This window comes from Egretta garzetta, unplaced genomic scaffold, assembly GCF_000687185.1.
Source record: "Egretta garzetta isolate BGI_Z169 unplaced genomic scaffold, ASM68718v1 scaffold215, whole genome shotgun sequence".
NCBI classification, from domain to species: Eukaryota; Metazoa; Chordata; class Aves; order Pelecaniformes; family Ardeidae; genus Egretta; species Egretta garzetta.
This window is the reverse complement of record NW_009259719.1, coordinates 4445717-4465176: the sequence shown is the minus strand read 5'-3', so window position 1 is coordinate 4465176 and position 19460 is coordinate 4445717. Positions and strand designations below refer to the sequence as shown.

The 19460-nt window shown below is 36.7% G+C and overlaps 1 protein-coding gene across 1 annotated transcript in view; it reads left to right on the top strand.

Moving 5' to 3' along the window:
• CACNA2D3 (calcium voltage-gated channel auxiliary subunit alpha2delta 3) overlaps window positions 1-19460 on the top strand; it is a 474057-nt gene that overhangs the window by 184294 nt on the left and 270303 nt on the right. The window contains exons 6-7 of the mRNA XM_009639329.2: window positions 7949-7962; window positions 17982-17988. Coding sequence (XP_009637624.1) covers window positions 7949-7962; window positions 17982-17988 — 21 coding nt within the window. The remainder of the gene's footprint in view (window positions 1-7948; window positions 7963-17981; window positions 17989-19460) is intronic.

The following is a 19460-nucleotide window of genomic DNA, read 5'->3' as shown; positions in this document are numbered from 1 at the left end:
TTTGTCTAATTCAAACCAGCCAAAATCATCACATTATGCAGCTGCAGAAAACATTTTTTTTAACATTTAAATGTATTCCAACAGCTGAAATCTGGTTTGTTGCTGACATTTTTCTTACACATGGACATGATAGTCTCGGCTTGGAGACTGATAATGTCTGGAAATGTTACTCTTACCAAGAAGAGGCCTGTATACTTATATTTTTTTTGTTGCCCATTTCTTCAGTTCTGTAATGCAGAGGGGTGATAACAAGTTAATCAAATCCTAGCCTGAGGGTACAGGCAGTAGATATTGATAGGTTTACAACCAAGTGTCTGCACAACACCATTTCTCCAGAAAATGCCTGTGGTTCATTTCCAGGTTATGTTTTATTTTATTGAATTACTAGGCAAAACCACAGCCCAAACTCACAGTTGAAAACAGGCAAGTGTGATCATAGTATATTTAAACACAGGATGCTCGAGTCAGCACGCAGAAGTGAACTTTTTATTTGTGAGCTAATTCTGTGGTTGTTCCTTCATTATGAGATTTTTAGTTGTAGAGATACTGATAATTTGTACTGGGTTCAGCGGAGAGTCACAGGACTCAGCAAAGGGTTGAAAAATGTGCCTTAGACTGAAAGACTCCAGGAGCTCAGTCCATTTAGTTTATTCAAGAGATGCTTAAAGGATTAATTAGTTGATCTCTAGTTAATTACTAATACCAGGCTCTATAATCTGGTTGCCAAAGGTTTAAAATGATCCAATGGCTGAAATTGGGTTCCATTATTTTGCAAATTGCACAGATGTGGGCTCAGTTATGGCAGGGGGATTGTTTGTGGTTTGTTTTTTTGTTTTTGTTTTGTTTTATTTTTTTGGGGTGGTTTTTTTTGTTGTGTTTTGTTTTGTTTTTTAAATGAAGCTAGTTAGTGGTTTAGTGGAAGGGTGTCATCCTATGTCTGTGCCCCCAAGCCCTTAATCAAGAACAGATTCTTTTTTGTTTCTTTTTGAAATAATACATAGTCCAGAATTAGTTTTGGGGAAAACTTTGGCCTGGTCAGCTTGCATGATCACAGTGATCCCTCCCAGCTGTAGAATCACTGAAGTGGATGTTCTCAGTCCCTAACTAGGCTCTAAATGAGATTGTCTTAAAAATTATAGGACATAAATACATTGCTATTCTTTATATATCTTCTGGCTCTTTCAGCCTCTGCTTAGAAAAGCTTAAAAATATTGATGGTAGCAACAGGGCCAGTAATACCCGTTCTAAGGAAACCATTAAGTTTAGACTCTGAAAATAAGAAGCAAAAGAAAATTCCATGACATTTATGATGAAATCAAGAAAGCTGAAATACCATAAATATAAAAAATATATTAAAATTTCATGCAGAACATTTTGAAAAGGAAAACGAGAGCCAATAAAAAAGGCTGCTGACCAAGTTTGTAGGCATACATGTAACTAGTGCCATCCTTGAGTACAGATTGCATGCATCTACTGTAAATGTAGATGGAAAAGGGAACTATTGACTTTAATAATCACAGTTTTGTATTTACAGTACTCTGGATCATCGTTGTAAAATATAAAGAGCTGGTCTGGTTATTGATGTGCTCTTATACTTTTCATTCCCCTCTTCTGCACACCATCGTCCCCTGGTTTCTCCATATCTTACAGTGCACATCAATTAATGTTAAAAATAGAAAAGTTACTGATCTTTGGAATATAAAGCCTCTGGGGCTCACAAAACACTATTTTGGCATTTCTATAATGTTCGTATACTGAAAGAATTCAGAAAAGAAAGTGGGGTAATCGTGCTTTACAGATAAGTGTACTTATCTGCCTGTCAATACAGAGAGACCTCTCTGCTGTTTTACAGCAAGGCTGGCGGTCCATTTAAACTTGCAGAATCCTCTGATGGAATTGGCCTCCTTCATTTTTCCTGAAAATGACTGCTTATGATAATGGTTTGCTTTTGAAATGTTTAAGCACATATGGGGATTCTAAATCTGTCAGTGCATTCTGTTTCTTCTCTTTAAGCACAAAGTGTATTCATTGCCTGTGGCCACAGGAAGTGGCAAGGCAGTATCCATTTAAACAGTGAATAAATAATTAAGATTAAGAAGTTCTGTGATAATTGTCTTAACGAGAAGTAGCTCTTTCTTCCATCCACAAATTCGGTAACTGGCAATTATCAACTGTGTACAGATTTCTGACGGAGAGTAGGGAAAAGGCTTCTTAGTGAATTAATCATATAGGTATATTCATAGATGAAAAAGGAAGGGAGGAAGAAAGTTTTTTTATTCATATTAGAAGGGAAGTTTAGAATCAATCTGAATCCAGTTTGGACAATGCCCTATGAAGACAGAAGTCCAGGTATGAGCATAAATGTGTATAAGGCACTGTCTAATTCAGCTACTGTTGTTTTTTTAATAAAGTTTATTTACATGGGTTAATATATCAGCACCAAAGTGAGTTTTCTTATTTCTTTTTTTAACCCTCTCCTATTAATTTAGAATGTTAATTATTTGGGACATGCTACTGTCTCAGACATATATACATCCATAGGTATACCTTCCAAAGACTCTCAGAAATACCTTTCTACATATCAATTGGTATATTTTAAACAGCTATTGTGAAAGAGATTAATAATCATGAAAAAAGATTAATGATTTAAAGTTTACACTGTTTCAACATTTGCTTTATTACTTTCTGAGATGCTGGTAGAGTATTTAGAAGAACCTAGGAATGTGCCATGTAATTAAGTAGGCAGTTGGAATGTGGGCTAGGATTTCTGGCAACTGTCCATGGAGAACATGGTTTCTGGCGGTAGGTTTGCCACTGGGGAAAAAGGAGGATTCTGTAATGGATTTATGTACATGAGGAAATGCTAAAAGAAGGCTTCAGAACACTCAAATCTGATCTTGCAGATGTTGTCAATATATAAAAGTTAAAGAAAAATAGAGTAGCATTTTACCTTGAGTTAGCATGAGACTGTAGGTAGCCTTTAACTTCTTAAAATCCTACATTCTTAGTCCAAATTACATGCTGTATCTGAGCTGAAGAACCTATTCCAGTTTCATTTTTCTAAGTCTGTCACCTCATATTTACCTATAGTTGTGGACAGTAATGATATATTTTCTGTTATTGAATTTACACTCAGCATTTTCCAAGTTCTTGGAAGAGGCTTATGAATACTTGGATAAATGTGGATTTCAGAAGAATGTAGATCAAAGCCAAAGGCAGGATGAGGGTGAGTGTGTCTTGGTGACATACACTCAGACAACTTTAAAATATGGCACCTGTTGAAAAGTGAAGAATAGCGTAGTACAGTACCAGAAGTGGCACACAGCAGGATCCCATCTGCTTATGTTAGAGTTGCATAAATTCTAGGAAATTCAAGAGGATGTTGATAAATGCATTATCTCCATATCAACTGAAAACAACTCCTGTTTTTGAGCTTTTGCAGACAGTCTTTGTTTATATGGTAAGGTAAACTTTAGTTTTCTAGTTTGTAGAAAGGGGAAAAGCTCCATGTTATCTTCTTTTCAATACTTCAGAATTTTCTAGACACAAGCACTTCTTGCCTTTTAAACCATCTTTGTATTGTACCTCCTGTTTATCTCTTAGGTCCTCAGAATTGTGGGCTTTTGTATTTTGCAAATTTTACTTTCTCATTCTCTTAGTGTTCTTAGTCGCCAAAAAGTTTGACTAATTCACTAACTAACATAACTGACTAACAAATTTAGCTGGCATTAAATTCTCCTTTATCAAGTACTGGTGCAAATTAGAGGGTTGGACTCCTTGAAGCCAATGACATTATTATTATTGCAAAATCAGTAATGGACTGCAGTTGCCTCTTCCATCCCAAGGAATGCAAACAGGCAGCTACTTAGATACATCACAGCAGGCACCTGCCCATCTGGAAGACTTTTTAATCCTTTTCAATTTCTGGGGAATTACTCCAGCATTTATTGAATATTTCTGGGACTTGAACATTTCCTGAATAACTGTAAAGTGTAAGAATTTGTAGTGATTTACAAGGACAGTTGAGGCACTATATATTTTCTCAAAAAGTGTCAAGTCTTTTGTTTAACTACCTTTTCTTGTTAACGAAAATTAAGTAGTTAGAATTTGGGATTTTAAGAAGTTTGGTGTCTCCAGCCTCTGGTTGGGTAGATAGTAAGATTGTTAAGTACATATCTTTGTAATTTGATTGCCTTGAATAATTTATTTTTTTTTTTACATGGGTAAACAAGATCTCTCTCAGACCTCTAGATACAAATGAATACAATGAATAGTGAGGCAGGCCTTCTATGGTAGAAACAGATTATCAAAACTTAAACGGGTTCTAATCACAGCGGGATACAAAAAAACTGTCTTACTGAATCATTGTTTAGAGTAAAAGTGCTCAGTGTAATCATTTCTTCACTGTAAGAAGTCTAGATCTAAAGAGCGACTTCTGTGCCTGAGCGCTTTTTAAAGTATAAAAATATTATTTATTTCTGAAAAACTTATGTCTCATAAAATCTTAATTGTAGCTCTGCCTCCAGATATGGTCTGGACTAAAATATTACACACACAAAGAAAACCTTTCTAAATGTTCTTAAAAAAATAAAAATGCTTCTTAGAATGAGGTCTGTTTTACTTTCCTAGTTGGGTATCTACTACCTCCATTTCCTTTTATTGTCTTCCCAAGAAGACACAAAGAATAGATGGGGTTATTCAGGCCTCTTAGCTGAACTTGCATAGTTTTATCCTCACACCAAATATTTCATTTGTTTCTATTTAGGCCTCTACTAACACTTTGACAACTGCGCATTGTATTCCTTTTCTCATTACATTTTTTTTTCTGCTTACTGAAAAACACTTTCTCCTACTTTCAGTCCTGAGCTTACATCTCCATGTTCTGGATGAGCTAGTTCTTGCTTCATCTTCTTTGTGCTTATGATTACGACAAGGCTCTCTGTACCTTTTTTAGGAGATAGTAATTACCTATAAAGAAGTTGTGCAGTGTCTCAAGGCACAATTAGATGTATGAGGTCAGCTGTAGGTTATCGGGGGGGGATGAGAAATTACTGCTCCCTGCCACTTGTGCTTGCTGGGTATTACTGTCCCATTCAAACCAGCTGTCATAAGCTGGTCTGTAAGCTCTTCCCAAAACTGGTTTGGTAAAGGGAATCAGATCAGCATTTTTTCCTAGCAGAGTGTTTGAAAATAGAATAATTTTGACAGAACTAGGCTGGGGATGACTGTACATGAATTTATCTACCAGCTCTAGACAGTGGTCTCTCAGAGATGGTGGAGGAGACAGACATGTGCCAATAGATGTAGACTGGGGAAAGAGGATAATCTCTTTACTGGGATCAGATCAGATGCAGCTTGAGCAACATATCCAATTTTGCTTTAAAAAAAAAAAAAAAAAAAAAGAAAAAAAAAGAAGAAAAATAATTTCTCCTGGCAATAGAAAGGAAGGAGGCTTACATAAGTTGATTTAAACTAATGGGAGTTTTTTCCTTTGTTGTCATTTCTAGTTTACTGTATATATAATCTTGTTTTACTTGCTGATTTTTATAATGGAGGAATATTTCCTAGAGGATAAACCTTCATCCTATTAACACAGCTGATAGTGGAATTAAATGCATTCTACAGCTTTGCAAGATTTATCCATTGAGTTATCCACTGAGTTTTTTGTATTTATTAAGGGTCACTGAGGAAAGAGGGCAAACTTACTACCAGATAAACAATAGAATTTCATACTCTAAATGCTCTTAATTATTTTAAATGTATTTTTGTTTTCAGCACTAGTGAATGTCAGAGGAAAAGACATATAGGCACATCTGTGCTACATGGTGGAGAGTTGTGCAGTCTGTTCTTACCCCCAAGGATGTTGACGTATATGCATGATTGACTGGAGTATTGCATGTAAATATTGTGTATGCGAGATAGTTTTGTGACCATGGTTCTGCAACTAAGTTGCCAAGTCCTGAATCAGAAGAATTTTAATTTATTAAGGTGCAGCACAAGGTTAATGGCTCTATTTTGCTTCCCATCCAGAGACAGCTAGATTGCAGCTCTGCACTGTCTTCCATTTGTACAGCATATGACATACAGCTTTTGAGAGACATGATATTTTTTGTATGCCAGTATTTTAGTGCTTGCTTTTTTTCCCATAGTTTGTTTCTGGTGGGATTCCGTTGTATAGCCCAAAGCACAGTTTCTCACTTTAAATTTTGTAACTATTGGAGAGTTTTAGACCTGGCTCAGCAATCTGGTGCTCTTCAGCACAGCACCAAGTGCATGCCACCTCCCCACAAACAGTTATGTTCCATTGATTTTCGTCATCTTAAAATTTAATGGTTGCTGAACTACTGTGCTTTGTGTGAGGAGACTGAAGCCTAGGCTTCAAAGTTCTGTGGAACTGACATCTACATCTTTTAGCTTGGGCTTTTTGTGCTTTACTCCTTATAAAGTCCTGGGGTGAATATAGCATAAATGCTGAAGTGCCAGTCATTCTAGGTGCATGCAAGCAGAAGCACCATGCTGATACAAATGAATAGGCTTGCTCTGAACAGACTCAGTTTTGGAAATTTTTCCTAGTTTGTTTTACAGTGATGTCTGCTCAAATTAGTTTAAACAGGGAAATGTCTACTCTTAGCTTGGAAGGATTCTTAGACTCTGTGAAAAGAATCGATTACTGTCTTTGAAGTGCCTGGGGTGAAACGTTTATTAGTATGTGGAAAAGCAGGACGTAGGGGGTAATGCACAAAAGGAGCATATTAACATGACTACACACAGTAAAATCTACAGTAGTAGCTATCTTCCATAAATGGTTTTCTGATTCAGGAAGGCACTTTGAAGCACCTTCTTGCTTTCATATTTGTTGCTCAAGCTGAATTAAAATACCAGTGTCTGGGCATGTGCAAGATGGTTATCCAAATGCATTTTCCTTTTTTAGAAATTTGATATCAATAACTGCCCAATCTACACGGTGATGGACTCGGCATCAGGGAGGAAGTATGCTCTGTGCAGGGAGAAGAACATATGCTAGAATCCATTACAGATTTAAATAATGATATGTCAAAATAAAGCATAAAATTTCCTCAAAAGTATTGGGTCTGGAAAGTTGCTCTCCAGCTTTTATTTATCATGGAGAATGGGGCTTATACTATTGAACCATGTTTCAACTTCTTCATTATATGAGTACATTTTAAATTAAGGAAGTTACATGAACTTTTAGTGCAGTGCTTGCACTGATTTCTTTTTAATCTTGACGTTATTTATACTGAATAAATTTCTCTTAACATTTTCCTACAACTTTGACATTTCATAATGTCTACCCGTATAAAAGACTGAACTTTCCCATCCTTTGTTACATCAAACAGGTTATGTTTCACAGTACTGCCATATGATTTGGAAATATATTTTGGGGGCACACTCATGTTTTTGTGAATTTTGTAATTGACTAAGTCTTCATTCCCTAATATGATGTATTTGAGAGGAGAGCAGGTGAACAATGTGGTTTAAATCTAATAATAATAATTGACTTTTAAAAATCCCTCCTTAGTAACAGCTCCCTCTTTCCTACCTTTGACATTAAACTCCGATATATGCGTTTTGCTAGTTGCTGTTTTGGCACTAGGGAGGATTTTTTCATATTATCAGATTGGCTGCTGTTTGGCAAATATGTATCAGCAGCCCAGAGACTGGTTAGCTTATAAAATCTCTGCTATCATAAATTGGCAGGTGCCTTAGTAAATTACTTTTACATTTTTACATCATTGGGCCTGGTTCTCTGTTAAATTAGGAAATATAGGTATGTTACGGGGAAGATATTTTTAAGGAAGCTGGAGAATAGCGTGGGTATGAGCAGGTGAAAAATCAATTTCTCCAAATCCATTTTGTTTGAGATGTTTTAAAAAAAAAAAAAAAAATTGGATTGCAGATTGTCAGATATCTATCCAGGTATATATAGATAATGAAGTAGTAGTCTTCGTGGAAGATGATGCTGTGTCTTTTCTGACAGAGCAGAATAACCAAGATACAGAAGAAAATTTGATGATCAGTGTTATACAGTCCAAGAGTTAATCTGCTGCTTTGAAAAATAAAGGCGATAATATAAACTTTAACTTAGAGAAGTCTGTCTGACTGTCTTATATCTGTTCTTTCCATCCTCATACTGTGGTATAGCTGCTGTTCTGGTGGTTTTGAAGTACAGGAAGGGATTTTATCAGTGCTTTCCATAACTGCAGAGTTCTTCTGTGATGGATGCTGAAGTCCATGAATATTTTCAAGCGTTTCTGTCAACAGGAGATATGGTTTATGTCAACTCAACTAACAAACATAAGGCACACAATATGTTGCTGAGAGTGTCAAGCTGTGTCATCAGCATTTTTAAAAAATGGTTCACAAATGTAAAATACAATTAAAAGTTCAATAATGTGTAAAAAGATAAGTCTTCATTATTAATAGCCTAAATTAATTTCTCCTTAAATTAATACCACACTGAGGCTAATTCCACACCATTGGATTTGAAATAAATTCAAGTATTAGCAACCGTTTTGACTCTGTACCAGTGATATCTCTGAGTAAATATGGATTTATAAAAGAAGTGATTAAAAAGTATCTTACAAGTCCTGAAGTATATTTGGACTTCACTCATTTCAGAGACAAGGTGACTATATATATATCATAGAATCATAGAATCATAGAATGTTTTGGGTTGGAAGGGACCACTAGAGGTCATCGAGTCCAACCCCCCTGCAGTCAGCAGGGACACCGCCAACTAGATCAGGTTGCTCAGAGCCCCATCCAACCTGGCCTTGAATGTTTCCAGGGATGGGGCCTCCACTACCTCTCTGGGCAACCTGTTCCAGTGGTTTACCACCCTCATTGTAAAGAATTTTTTCCTTATATCTAGCCTAAACCTACCCCGATTTAGTTTAAAACCATTACCCCTTGTCCTAACGCAGCTGGCCCTACTAAAAAGGTTTTCCCCCTCTTTCCTATAGGCCCCCTTTAGGTACTGATATCCTGTATTTTCCTATGGATTTCAATTCAATTTTTATTACTGCTCTTATTTTCACAATTCAGTTGATTTCCATGTGGAGACCCCATGTTTAGCATTCCTCCATGACTTGGTATATTTGATTTGGTCTTTTTTTACAAGCTTGCAATACTCTTCAGCAGAAATAGGCTTTATCTCTTTCTCTTACAGCTTTGCTCATGACACAATTATTTGTAGCACATGTGTACTGTCTTTTGTGCCTCTCTCTGTCTCTCGTCACCTATCATTTCCTGGCTGTTGAAAGTATAGATTTTATCATGTGACTTAAACCTTTATTTAAAAGCTTTGTGTTACGATTATTATTATTACTATGGAAAGTTGGCAATCAGTTATTTGTATGCTCTCATATTATTTTCTGGGTTGTAGATCACAGAATAGTTTGGGTGGGAGGGGACCTTTAAAGTCCTTTCTAGCCTGACCCCCCCCTGCAGTGTGCAGGGACATCTTCAACAAGATCAGGTTGCTCAGGGCCCTGAACCTGGCCTTGAATGTTCCCAAGGATGGGGCATCTACCACCTCTCTGGGCAACCCATTCCAGTGTTTCGCCACCCTCACTATAAAAAAATGTCTTCCTTCTTTCTAGTCTGAATATACCTTCTTTTAGTTTAAAGCCATTACACCTTGTTCTATCACAAGATGTTTTCCTTCTTTTCTTGCAGTTGTTTCCTTCCTTCCTATCTTTGGAATCACTAATACTTTAAGAAACTATTTACAAACAGTATGAACGCAATACAGCTTTGAATAATTCTGAACTTGGTGTCTTTAGTAACAAAAGCATCAGGTCTGGTCTGTGCTTTTCTGCTTACCGTGTTTACTTCTCGAACACTGGAAACATTGCAAAAGTAGATCTTAGACTTCACAAATTATCTTTAAGTTTTGTTTGAACAATTTAGAGACTGGTAAAGAATATTACCTGTGTCAAATGGCATTTTCATTGCATGATTTTCACTGCATGTTAAAAGATGAGTTTATGCACTACAAGTCAGTAAATGCAGACTCTAATCAAAAGTTTTGCTTGCATAGGAAAAAACTCTGCTGCATGTAATAGAGCATTTTCTAAAAGATATTGAAATGTGATGAACCAGTTGGGCAAATATGTATCAGCAGCCCAGAGACTGGTTAGCTTATAAAATCTCTGCTATCATAAATTGGCAGGTGCCTTAGTAAATTACTTTTACATTTTTACATCATTGGGCCTGGTTCTCTGTTAAATTAGGAAATATAGGTATGTTACGGGGAAGATATTTTTAAGGAAGCTGGAGAATAGCGTGGGTATGAGCAGGTGAAAAATCAATTTCTCCAAATCCATTTTGTTTGAGATGTTTTAAAAAAAAAAAAAAAAATTGGATTGCAGATTGTCAGATATCTATCCAGGTATATATAGATAATGAAGTAGTAGTCTTCGTGGAAGATGATGCTGTGTCTTTTCTGACAGAGCAGAATAACCAAGATACAGAAGAAAATTTGATGATCAGTGTTATACAGTCCAAGAGTTAATCTGCTGCTTTGAAAAATAAAGGCGATAATATAAACTTTAACTTAGAGAAGTCTGTCTGACTGTCTTATATCTGTTCTTTCCATCCTCATACTGTGGTATAGCTGCTGTTCTGGTGGTTTTGAAGTACAGGAAGGGATTTTATCAGTGCTTTCCATAACTGCAGAGTTCTTCTGTGATGGATGCTGAAGTCCATGAATATTTTCAAGCGTTTCTGTCAACAGGAGATATGGTTTATGTCAACTCAACTAACAAACATAAGGCACACAATATGTTGCTGAGAGTGTCAAGCTGTGTCATCAGCATTTTTAAAAAATGGTTCACAAATGTAAAATACAATTAAAAGTTCAATAATGTGTAAAAAGATAAGTCTTCATTATTAATAGCCTAAATTAATTTCTCCTTAAATTAATACCACACTGAGGCTAATTCCACACCATTGGATTTGAAATAAATTCAAGTATTAGCAACCGTTTTGACTCTGTACCAGTGATATCTCTGAGTAAATATGGATTTATAAAAGAAGTGATTAAAAAGTATCTTACAAGTCCTGAAGTATATTTGGACTTCACTCATTTCAGAGACAAGGTGACTATATATATATATCCTGTATTTTCCTATGGATTTCAATTCAATTTTTATTACTGCTCTTATTTTCACAATTCAGTTGATTTCCATGTGGAGACCCCATGTTTAGCATTCCTCCATGACTCGGTATATTTGATTTGGTCTTTTTTTACAAGCTTGCAATACTCTTCAGCAGAAATAGGCTTTATCTCTTTCTCTTACAGCTTTGCTCATGACACAATTATTTGTAGCACATGTGTACTGTCTTTTGTGCCTCTCTCTGTCTCTCGTCACCTATCATTTCCTGGCTGTTGAAAGTATAGATTTTATCATGTGACTTAAACCTTTATTTAAAAGCTTTGTGTTACGATTATTATTATTACTATGGAAAGTTGGCAATCAGTTATTTGTATGCTCTCATATTATTTTCTGGGTTGTAGATCACAGAATAGTTTGGGTGGGAGGGGACCTTTAAAGTCCTTTCTAGCCTGACCCCCCCCTGCAGTGTGCAGGGACATCTTCAACAAGATCAGGTTGCTCAGGGCCCTGAACCTGGCCTTGAATGTTCCCAAGGATGGGGCATCTACCACCTCTCTGGGCAACCCATTCCAGTGTTTCGCCACCCTCACTATAAAAAAATGTCTTCCTTCTTTCTAGTCTGAATATACCTTCTTTTAGTTTAAAGCCATTACACCTTGTTCTATCACAAGATGTTTTCCTTCTTTTCTTGCAGTTGTTTCCTTCCTTCCTATCTTTGGAATCACTAATACTTTAAGAAACTATTTACAAACAGTATGAACGCAATACAGCTTTGAATAATTCTGAACTTGGTGTCTTTAGTAACAAAAGCATCAGGTCTGGTCTGTGCTTTTCTGCTTACCGTGTTTACTTCTCGAACACTGGAAACATTGCAAAAGTAGATCTTAGACTTCACAAATTATCTTTAAGTTTTGTTTGAACAATTTAGAGACTGGTAAAGAATATTACCTGTGTCAAATGGCATTTTCATTGCATGATTTTCACTGCATGTTAAAAGATGAGTTTATGCACTACAAGTCAGTAAATGCAGACTCTAATCAAAAGTTTTGCTTGCATAGGAAAAAACTCTGCTGCATGTAATAGAGCATTTTCTAAAAGATATTGAAATGTGATGAACCACAACCATTTTTTGATTAAGTGAGGTTTTTTCAATTTGATACTTTAAAAGAGCTATGAATATTGTTCAGTCATACTTTCCTATCAATGCCTTCCAAGTAGCTGTCAAAATTGAGATTACCTATTTTCTGGAATATTAGAACCAAAAAAAACCATTTCTCAAGTGTTGCAGAAAGATTATAATCTGCAGCTAGCAGATATGTAAAACCCTTTTCCTGCAAGGTGTGAAATTAAGAAATAAAATCTTGTCCGTCACTGTTGTATATGATTTTATGGACTATGCTTCTGAAAAGTCAATGTCCTGAAGTTGTTATTTAAATAGTCATGGCCACATATTGTCCTGGACCACTGTATTTATATCCTGAAATCCTTCCCTTGAATTGTTTGTCTTCACATTTTAAGATCTCTAGGACAGTGTTTGCACTGTCTCCCCAACTTTGGTCACTGTTTAATTTAAAAGGAACTTTCTTAGTCTAACAGATTTAGTCAAGGTTGGAGAGAATTTCCTATCTTCCCATATTTGTTTTAGCTCTTACTGGCTATTGGACAAAGATGCACAGACTTCTCCACTTGTTCCATCTGGTTTTGCTCAAATTCTGCCTCAGATCCGATTCCCAGAGTCTACTCAAGCCGCTGCTTTGTTCTTGCAAAGGGCTTTAGCTTCACAGGTTGTTTTTTTTTTTTTTTCTTTTTTCAATTCTCTGTCTTTAACAGCAAGCCGTTTAGAAATGTTGGCATCACCACGCAAGATGTGTACTGTGCTTTATCTTTCTCGTATCCCAGTCTGTCTGTCTCTGGCTGTGGATCTAATCTGTATGTTTCTAATACATCCACATCACCATGGCAACTAGATGTCAGATACAGGCTACACGGTAATGCTACGTTTTTTCTCTAAAAAGCCCTACTCTCTACCACTCCTTATTCAGCAGCTGCTGCTTAGTAACTTGGGGTTGGGCTTTGCCTTTTGATAAATGTGAGCCAGTGAAGGTTTGTTAATGCACACTGAATACTAAGAGGCTTTTTGACCTGAAACACTTCTGTTAATCGTGATGGCTCCCCTACTTCCTCGTTGCTTCCAGGGGCAAGAAAGCGACAATAATTTACCATTGGCCCATAACGATAGAAAACTACTCTGTTGCCTCTTTTATCTTTCCTTTTTTCTGTATTATTGTCTCTGATGAGTATTAACTTCTCTGATGACTGATTAGAAGCTGTGGAGCCACCATTTCAGCTCCCATTGTGAAGGGTTGGAAGCAGCAGCTGTTTAATGCTGTTATTCCTGTCCACTTGGGCCTAGGTACTCGGTAGCCCATCTAGGAATGTATAAAGGCATATCCACAGGACAGATTGGAGCTCAACTGAGAATGTTAAAAGGCTGCTGAGAGTGTGGTGTTGCAGATAATGAATCCTCCTCTAAGGCCCGTCATTCTAGTTCAGCTCTGTGACTTCCAGCGCTGGAATCAGCATCTCAGTATGGTCCTGCACTGCACTTACCTGGGTAGATGTGTAAGTGGGCTCAGTGTGAACGCCAGGAGGTCTGTTGCCTCAAGTTCCATAAGCATAAGTTCACATTGGGTCCCACCAACTACCTCTTTAGAAAACGTCTCAGGTTTGTGTGGTCAAACTGAATTTTGTCCTCACTTGCTGCAACTCACCTGTTTCACTATGAGGGATGTTATATTGGAAGGGCCAGTGAGAGAAATGACATGTGAACCCTTTGAACTGTAGGGGAAGAAAGTGGAGTACAAAGACACAATTTTCAAGAATGAAGTAAATGAAACACAAAAGCAAAAGTTTCACTAGACTGAGAATATGAGTAATCAGCAAGGCAATAGCAACCTTTCTTTGAATCAGAGTGAACTTACTGAAGTTGATGAGAGTATGCTTTAATATATACAGTTGACTGAGACTTTTTAACTAGGCTTAACCCAAGCACTGTTACTGTCCATTACCATGTTTGTGGTGCTTACCTGAATAGAAGTGTGATTAAGTTTTCTGCTTCATTTTTGATTATCCCTGGGGATTACCACTTTACCCAAGCATCCCTTAAGGTAAAACAAGTTCTCGTCTCACCTGTTTACAATTAACATCATTGAATGAAAAAGAAACGTTAAGAATGTCAGCACTGAAATGATGGAATCTGTCCCTGGACAATCACAACTGCAGAACCAGTAAGGACAATTAAACATGTTGGACTAGCTTAGTTAGTGTTGCCTCATCTAGCTGCATTTGGCTTTTTAAGATGTGTTGGTAACATGTTGCTTGTTTGAAAGGTCAGTCTGAAGTGCAATGGTGAGAAGTTCTTATGTGAGATATATGTTGTATTGCATGGTAAAAAGGGAATGGTATGAACTATTTAGAAATACATTTTTAAATTCAAGAAAAGTTTGAAATAAGTTTTCTCCAAAAATAATTTATAAACATAATTCCTCCTCTTTGTGAGACTGAAGTGGGTTTTTGTTGCCTTGTGGATCAGTTTCCTACCTGGAGCAGAAGTTAGTGCCCAAAGCCAGGCATTATTTATTTAATGTATGTCTGCCAAAAGTTTCATGATTCTTTTTCCTTCAGCAGCAACAGGAATAAATTCCACCCAAGCAGGTTTAAGAAACCTCAATTAGGGCATCATTGTCCTGTCCCAAAAGCAGTTGCCTTTGTCTCACACCAAGCATGAAGAAATTTAGTCACTTTAAACAGACAAGGTGTCCTCCTCCTTACCTTTATTCTTTGCATTTTGAGCCTGGAAAAACATTGGGTTTGAGGTTTTCTTGGTGTTCTGTTTTTTGTGTAATCACTGTGTAATCTGAAGACAGGTTTGAGCTTATCAAAAACCCCAAACCGACAATAAACAAAAAAACCCACCGTACATATTTTTGTCTACAATGATATACAGAGTGTGTGTGTGTGTGTGTGTAAATACGTATTTTATACACTAAACATGTTATTGGCATTATATGCCTAATTATTCTTTGAGAGCTGTTATTTCCACTTTCTATCTGTGTCTGTGGAGAATTTCTTGGAGGCTTTTGCTCATCATTAGCCTCTGGTGTGCAAACTGTTTCCCTCTTTTCCCATAGTAAGGTACCCTTAAAAATTAATGAAAATTAATTATAATTGGTTTGTTCTCTTTTGAAGTGCTAACTTTCCTTGCTTGTGTTTATTTCATTATTTTAATGAGACAAAGCAATCAGGGAATCGGGGTATATTGTGCTATTGACTTATAATAATAAACAGGGGAAAGTACCCAGGATATTTTTTAGTGTGGAATATATTAATGAAAAAAATCTTATGATTCAATACAAGATTATTTTTAATGGACTGATTTTATATGCTAGGAATGCATTGGGGAGTTTTATTTGTTTTTCAGTTTATTTTGCTTTATTTACAGATTTTTGAAGACTATTTTTTCCATGAACTATGTAGGAAAAGCACTTTTAATCTGTAAGCTTAGTGATAATCAACATAATAGTTCCGTGTTTCTGAAAAGCTTTAGAATTGAATATGCAAAAACATTTGATTAAATGGTTGTATGGCCAATGTAAAAATTGTAGCCTTTGTTTAGTATGGAGCAGAGAAGACTGACATTTGACAAAGAATCGTAGAAGTTTATCTAAAGATACATTTTTTTTTTTTTTCAATTCTGTTTACTATTTTAGAATACAGTAATAATTTGTCTCCATCCTGCTACATAACACAGACCCTTCTTTGATTTTTCTTGGATCTGTGTTGTGTGAAGAGGAGAAAAGAAGGCTTGCTCTTCTGGTCAAGTATTACTATGCTTGGCTAGAATATAAACTGTTTCAAAATATTGTCTGGCTAAAAACTTACAAAGACGTTTTTATGCCATACTTTGTTTATCTAGGTGTCTTTCTTGCTGCTTTTATTTGGCACATTCCTGAAGGAGCAAATAGTGTTTAAGAATCCATAACTGATTTTGTAATGTCTTCAACCCAAGATGCATTTGTGCATCTGCTCAGTGTTTTCAGTATGTTTTAATACTAGCTGCAGAGGTTTTGAACCAGCTGAACATTTTCATATCTGTGAGGCCTTTTCCAACTATTCTTTGACTAAAACTTCCATTCTATTCAAATTGTGCAAACAGTCTTTTGTGCAAGGAAGATGTGCTACACAAGGATTATAAAGCACTACATCAGTAAGGGACTGTTGATTTGCGAGGATGAGAGCCAATGTCTTGTCATGCCAATAGATAAGTGTGCCGTCATATCTGATACTTGCACACTCATACTACATTGATACTCCCAGGAATGTACTGGGCTATAATAAACTAAACCTCTACTGCTACATCTGTAATGCATTTTACATGTTAAAACATTTCTTTCTAAAGGGGATCATGCCTCCACTTGTGGTATGCAAGAGGCAGGATGTGTTGATAAATCTAGGAGGTCTTTAACATTTCCTGTTCAAAGCATTGTGTGTTGGTCCTTACTGCACTGTCTCAAGTAATGAAGTTGACCTGTTTCTATAATTCCATGTCCCTCTGAATATCCAAACAATAGGAATTAGACATTTGTCATGAAATGCTAGTTTACAGGTTTGCATGGTCTTGTGTTTTAAATGGCTTTTGTGAACAGGTCTGTCCTTGAGAAATTTCCATAAGGATGACTTTTATTTCCAAGGCTGTGCCTTGCCTTTGTCATATATCACTTTGACAACAGCTCTGCTAAAATTGTCCCTTTTGGTATATTGTGCGTTAAAAATTTTACAGCACAGTTGGCTTCATTTAGCAGCAGTCATGTTTGCTTTCTTTCCCTCTAATTTTCAGTGTGTTCCACTGCCTTCCTGTATTGCTTGCCATTACACTTGTTCCTGCCCTGCCACTTGCAGAGGTTTAGCTTTCCTGGTTGCTGATAGTCACTGTTATATCAGCCTGTGCAGAAATTTCTGCTTGCCATGGGTCAGAACTGGCTCTTTTTTTCAGTATTCAAAACTAATTTTGCTTCTATGATGAAATTGCAGTGCATATAGGGTTTCTATTCAATCTGCTTAATTCCTATGTCCTGAGCATTTGTTTGCTCTTTCCTACTTGGAAAACTCTTTGTAGCAGTGGTTTTTCATGTCCACCCCATCTCTCAGTCACACCCTGGATCCTAGAGTTCTGTGGTATTCTCTTACCAATCTTTCAGGTTTCATAGTCTTCAATTCATGCCCTGCAAAAAAGTGGAAATAAGTGTGTTTTTCTGAAAATACAGAAATATCTTGGTATCTGTAGTCATGTTAATTTATGGAGTGATCATCCATCAGGATTGCTGGGTTTTGACTGTAGTTCTCCTCAGATAAAGGCCTCTTAGCAAAATAGGCAATCCCATTTTGTTAGACTGTGTTAGTGATAGGTGTAACTGCCCCATGTGCCACCTCCTGTGACAGCAGCTCTGTTAAGGCAACATCTTTCTATTCTTCCTGGGATGGACAATAAGTGAAACCTTTGACTTTTGCTCGAATTCCTCCTTTAATTTTAAAAATCAGTAAAGCTCTGTATTCATAGATGCTACTTACGTGCTGTTTCCAGAGCTTTGCTCTAATCAATTCACAGATCTGACCGCATTACAGGTTGTTTTTAGCTGTTACATCTGATAAGTTAAGCAGGGTCAAACCAGGTCAGTAGCCAAATGGGTCACCTCAAAGGTGCACTGATTTGCTGCAGGACATTTTTTATAATTCCTTAGATGGTAAGCTCTTAACAGAGTCAGAAGTGAATCTCTATCCAAGAATGGTGGTAGTGTGGAGTTTGCAGCTGTAATTCTAGCTTTCAAATGAACTAAAGTTGAATCTCAGACCACCTTGTTCACAAACAAACAAAAAAACCCCACCCCAAAATAATAAAAAAAAAAAAAACCCAAAACCCACTCATGAAACTCAGCATAAAAATAAACACATCTGGCCATACTCCAATTTTTCTGCTGCTTCAAAAGAGAAAGGGAATGTTGTTAGGGCAATGTTGGAAGCTGAAACAACTAAATACCTACTACTGTGCCTCTACACAGTCACGCAGTTAAAGTCTTTACTACCCCATATACTTATGAGGAGGGCATGTGATTTCTGACATTGGTGAATGGTTCTCAGCACATGAAGCAAACAGACAATCACCTTCTTTTGTGTGTGCAGATGGCCAGATGCTTTGATCTGTGAGCTGATGCATCCACATTTACCCAGTGGAGGCAGAGGGAGGGGAAGAGAGAGAAAAAAGCAAAGGCATTTGCCAAAATTGGCATCCAGCCCCAGCTCTTGAATGTGTTGGACCACCCTGAAAGGCATTCATATTAGTGTTGAGTAGTATAATTATTAGATTGTTGGTGTATGTCCCAGCAAGTATGTGATTTTGTTATTCTTTAAAATATGACCAGACTAAATATGTTGTCAGTGTCGTCAAAACCAAGCTAATATTGTTGCTATCTTTGAGCCAAAAGGGTGCTGGTTTTTGCATTCCTTTTCCAGTGCTTGGTCCTGTAGGCTGTGCTCATGCTACTTTATTGTATGACAGCACTGCTCTGCAATGTTAGGGCTGCCCTTGATGTCATCAGATATTACAAGAAGGAATATGAGTTTGGATGCCAGCATCTTTGGCAGCTTTCTGGCAGAAATTAATGTTTATATTACAATGGCAATATAATAGGGGACAAAACCCTAAGGATCATCAGTAACATTCTTTTCTTGGTAATAAAGCAGTGTATGGCAAGAAAGAGAAGTATTCTGCATTTTCTTCATAGTCACTGAATTCCTCAGGTCTCCCTTATTTTCTATAAAGTTTGCTGGAATAATTAGAAAGCAAAATGCATCATATATGTATTAGTTTTGTTCCATAGACTTATTCTACTCTACATATTTTTATGGACTCTGTGAATTAAAATACATTTTATTATAGTGCTAACCTTTGCCATGCTGTTGCACATCTTTCGGTCTGCACACCTTGGTTGCCTTTGTTGCGACTTCAGACCTATTTCTTCGGGTCAGCAGTATCTATGACAGTGATTTGATTGCTACATGCGTTTGTACTGTTCTTTGGCAATTATGTTTCAGATTCATGTCAGTTTACCTGTTTGCCTGGGGGTTGGTTTTATATTCAATATCAGTAAAAAACAGGTAACAGCTATACAAACAGCAGTGGAGCAAAATCCCATATAATTGCAAGCCAGCCCATCTAAAAGGCAAGGGAAAAGGAATATTTTAATTATATTTTAGCTGTTACGG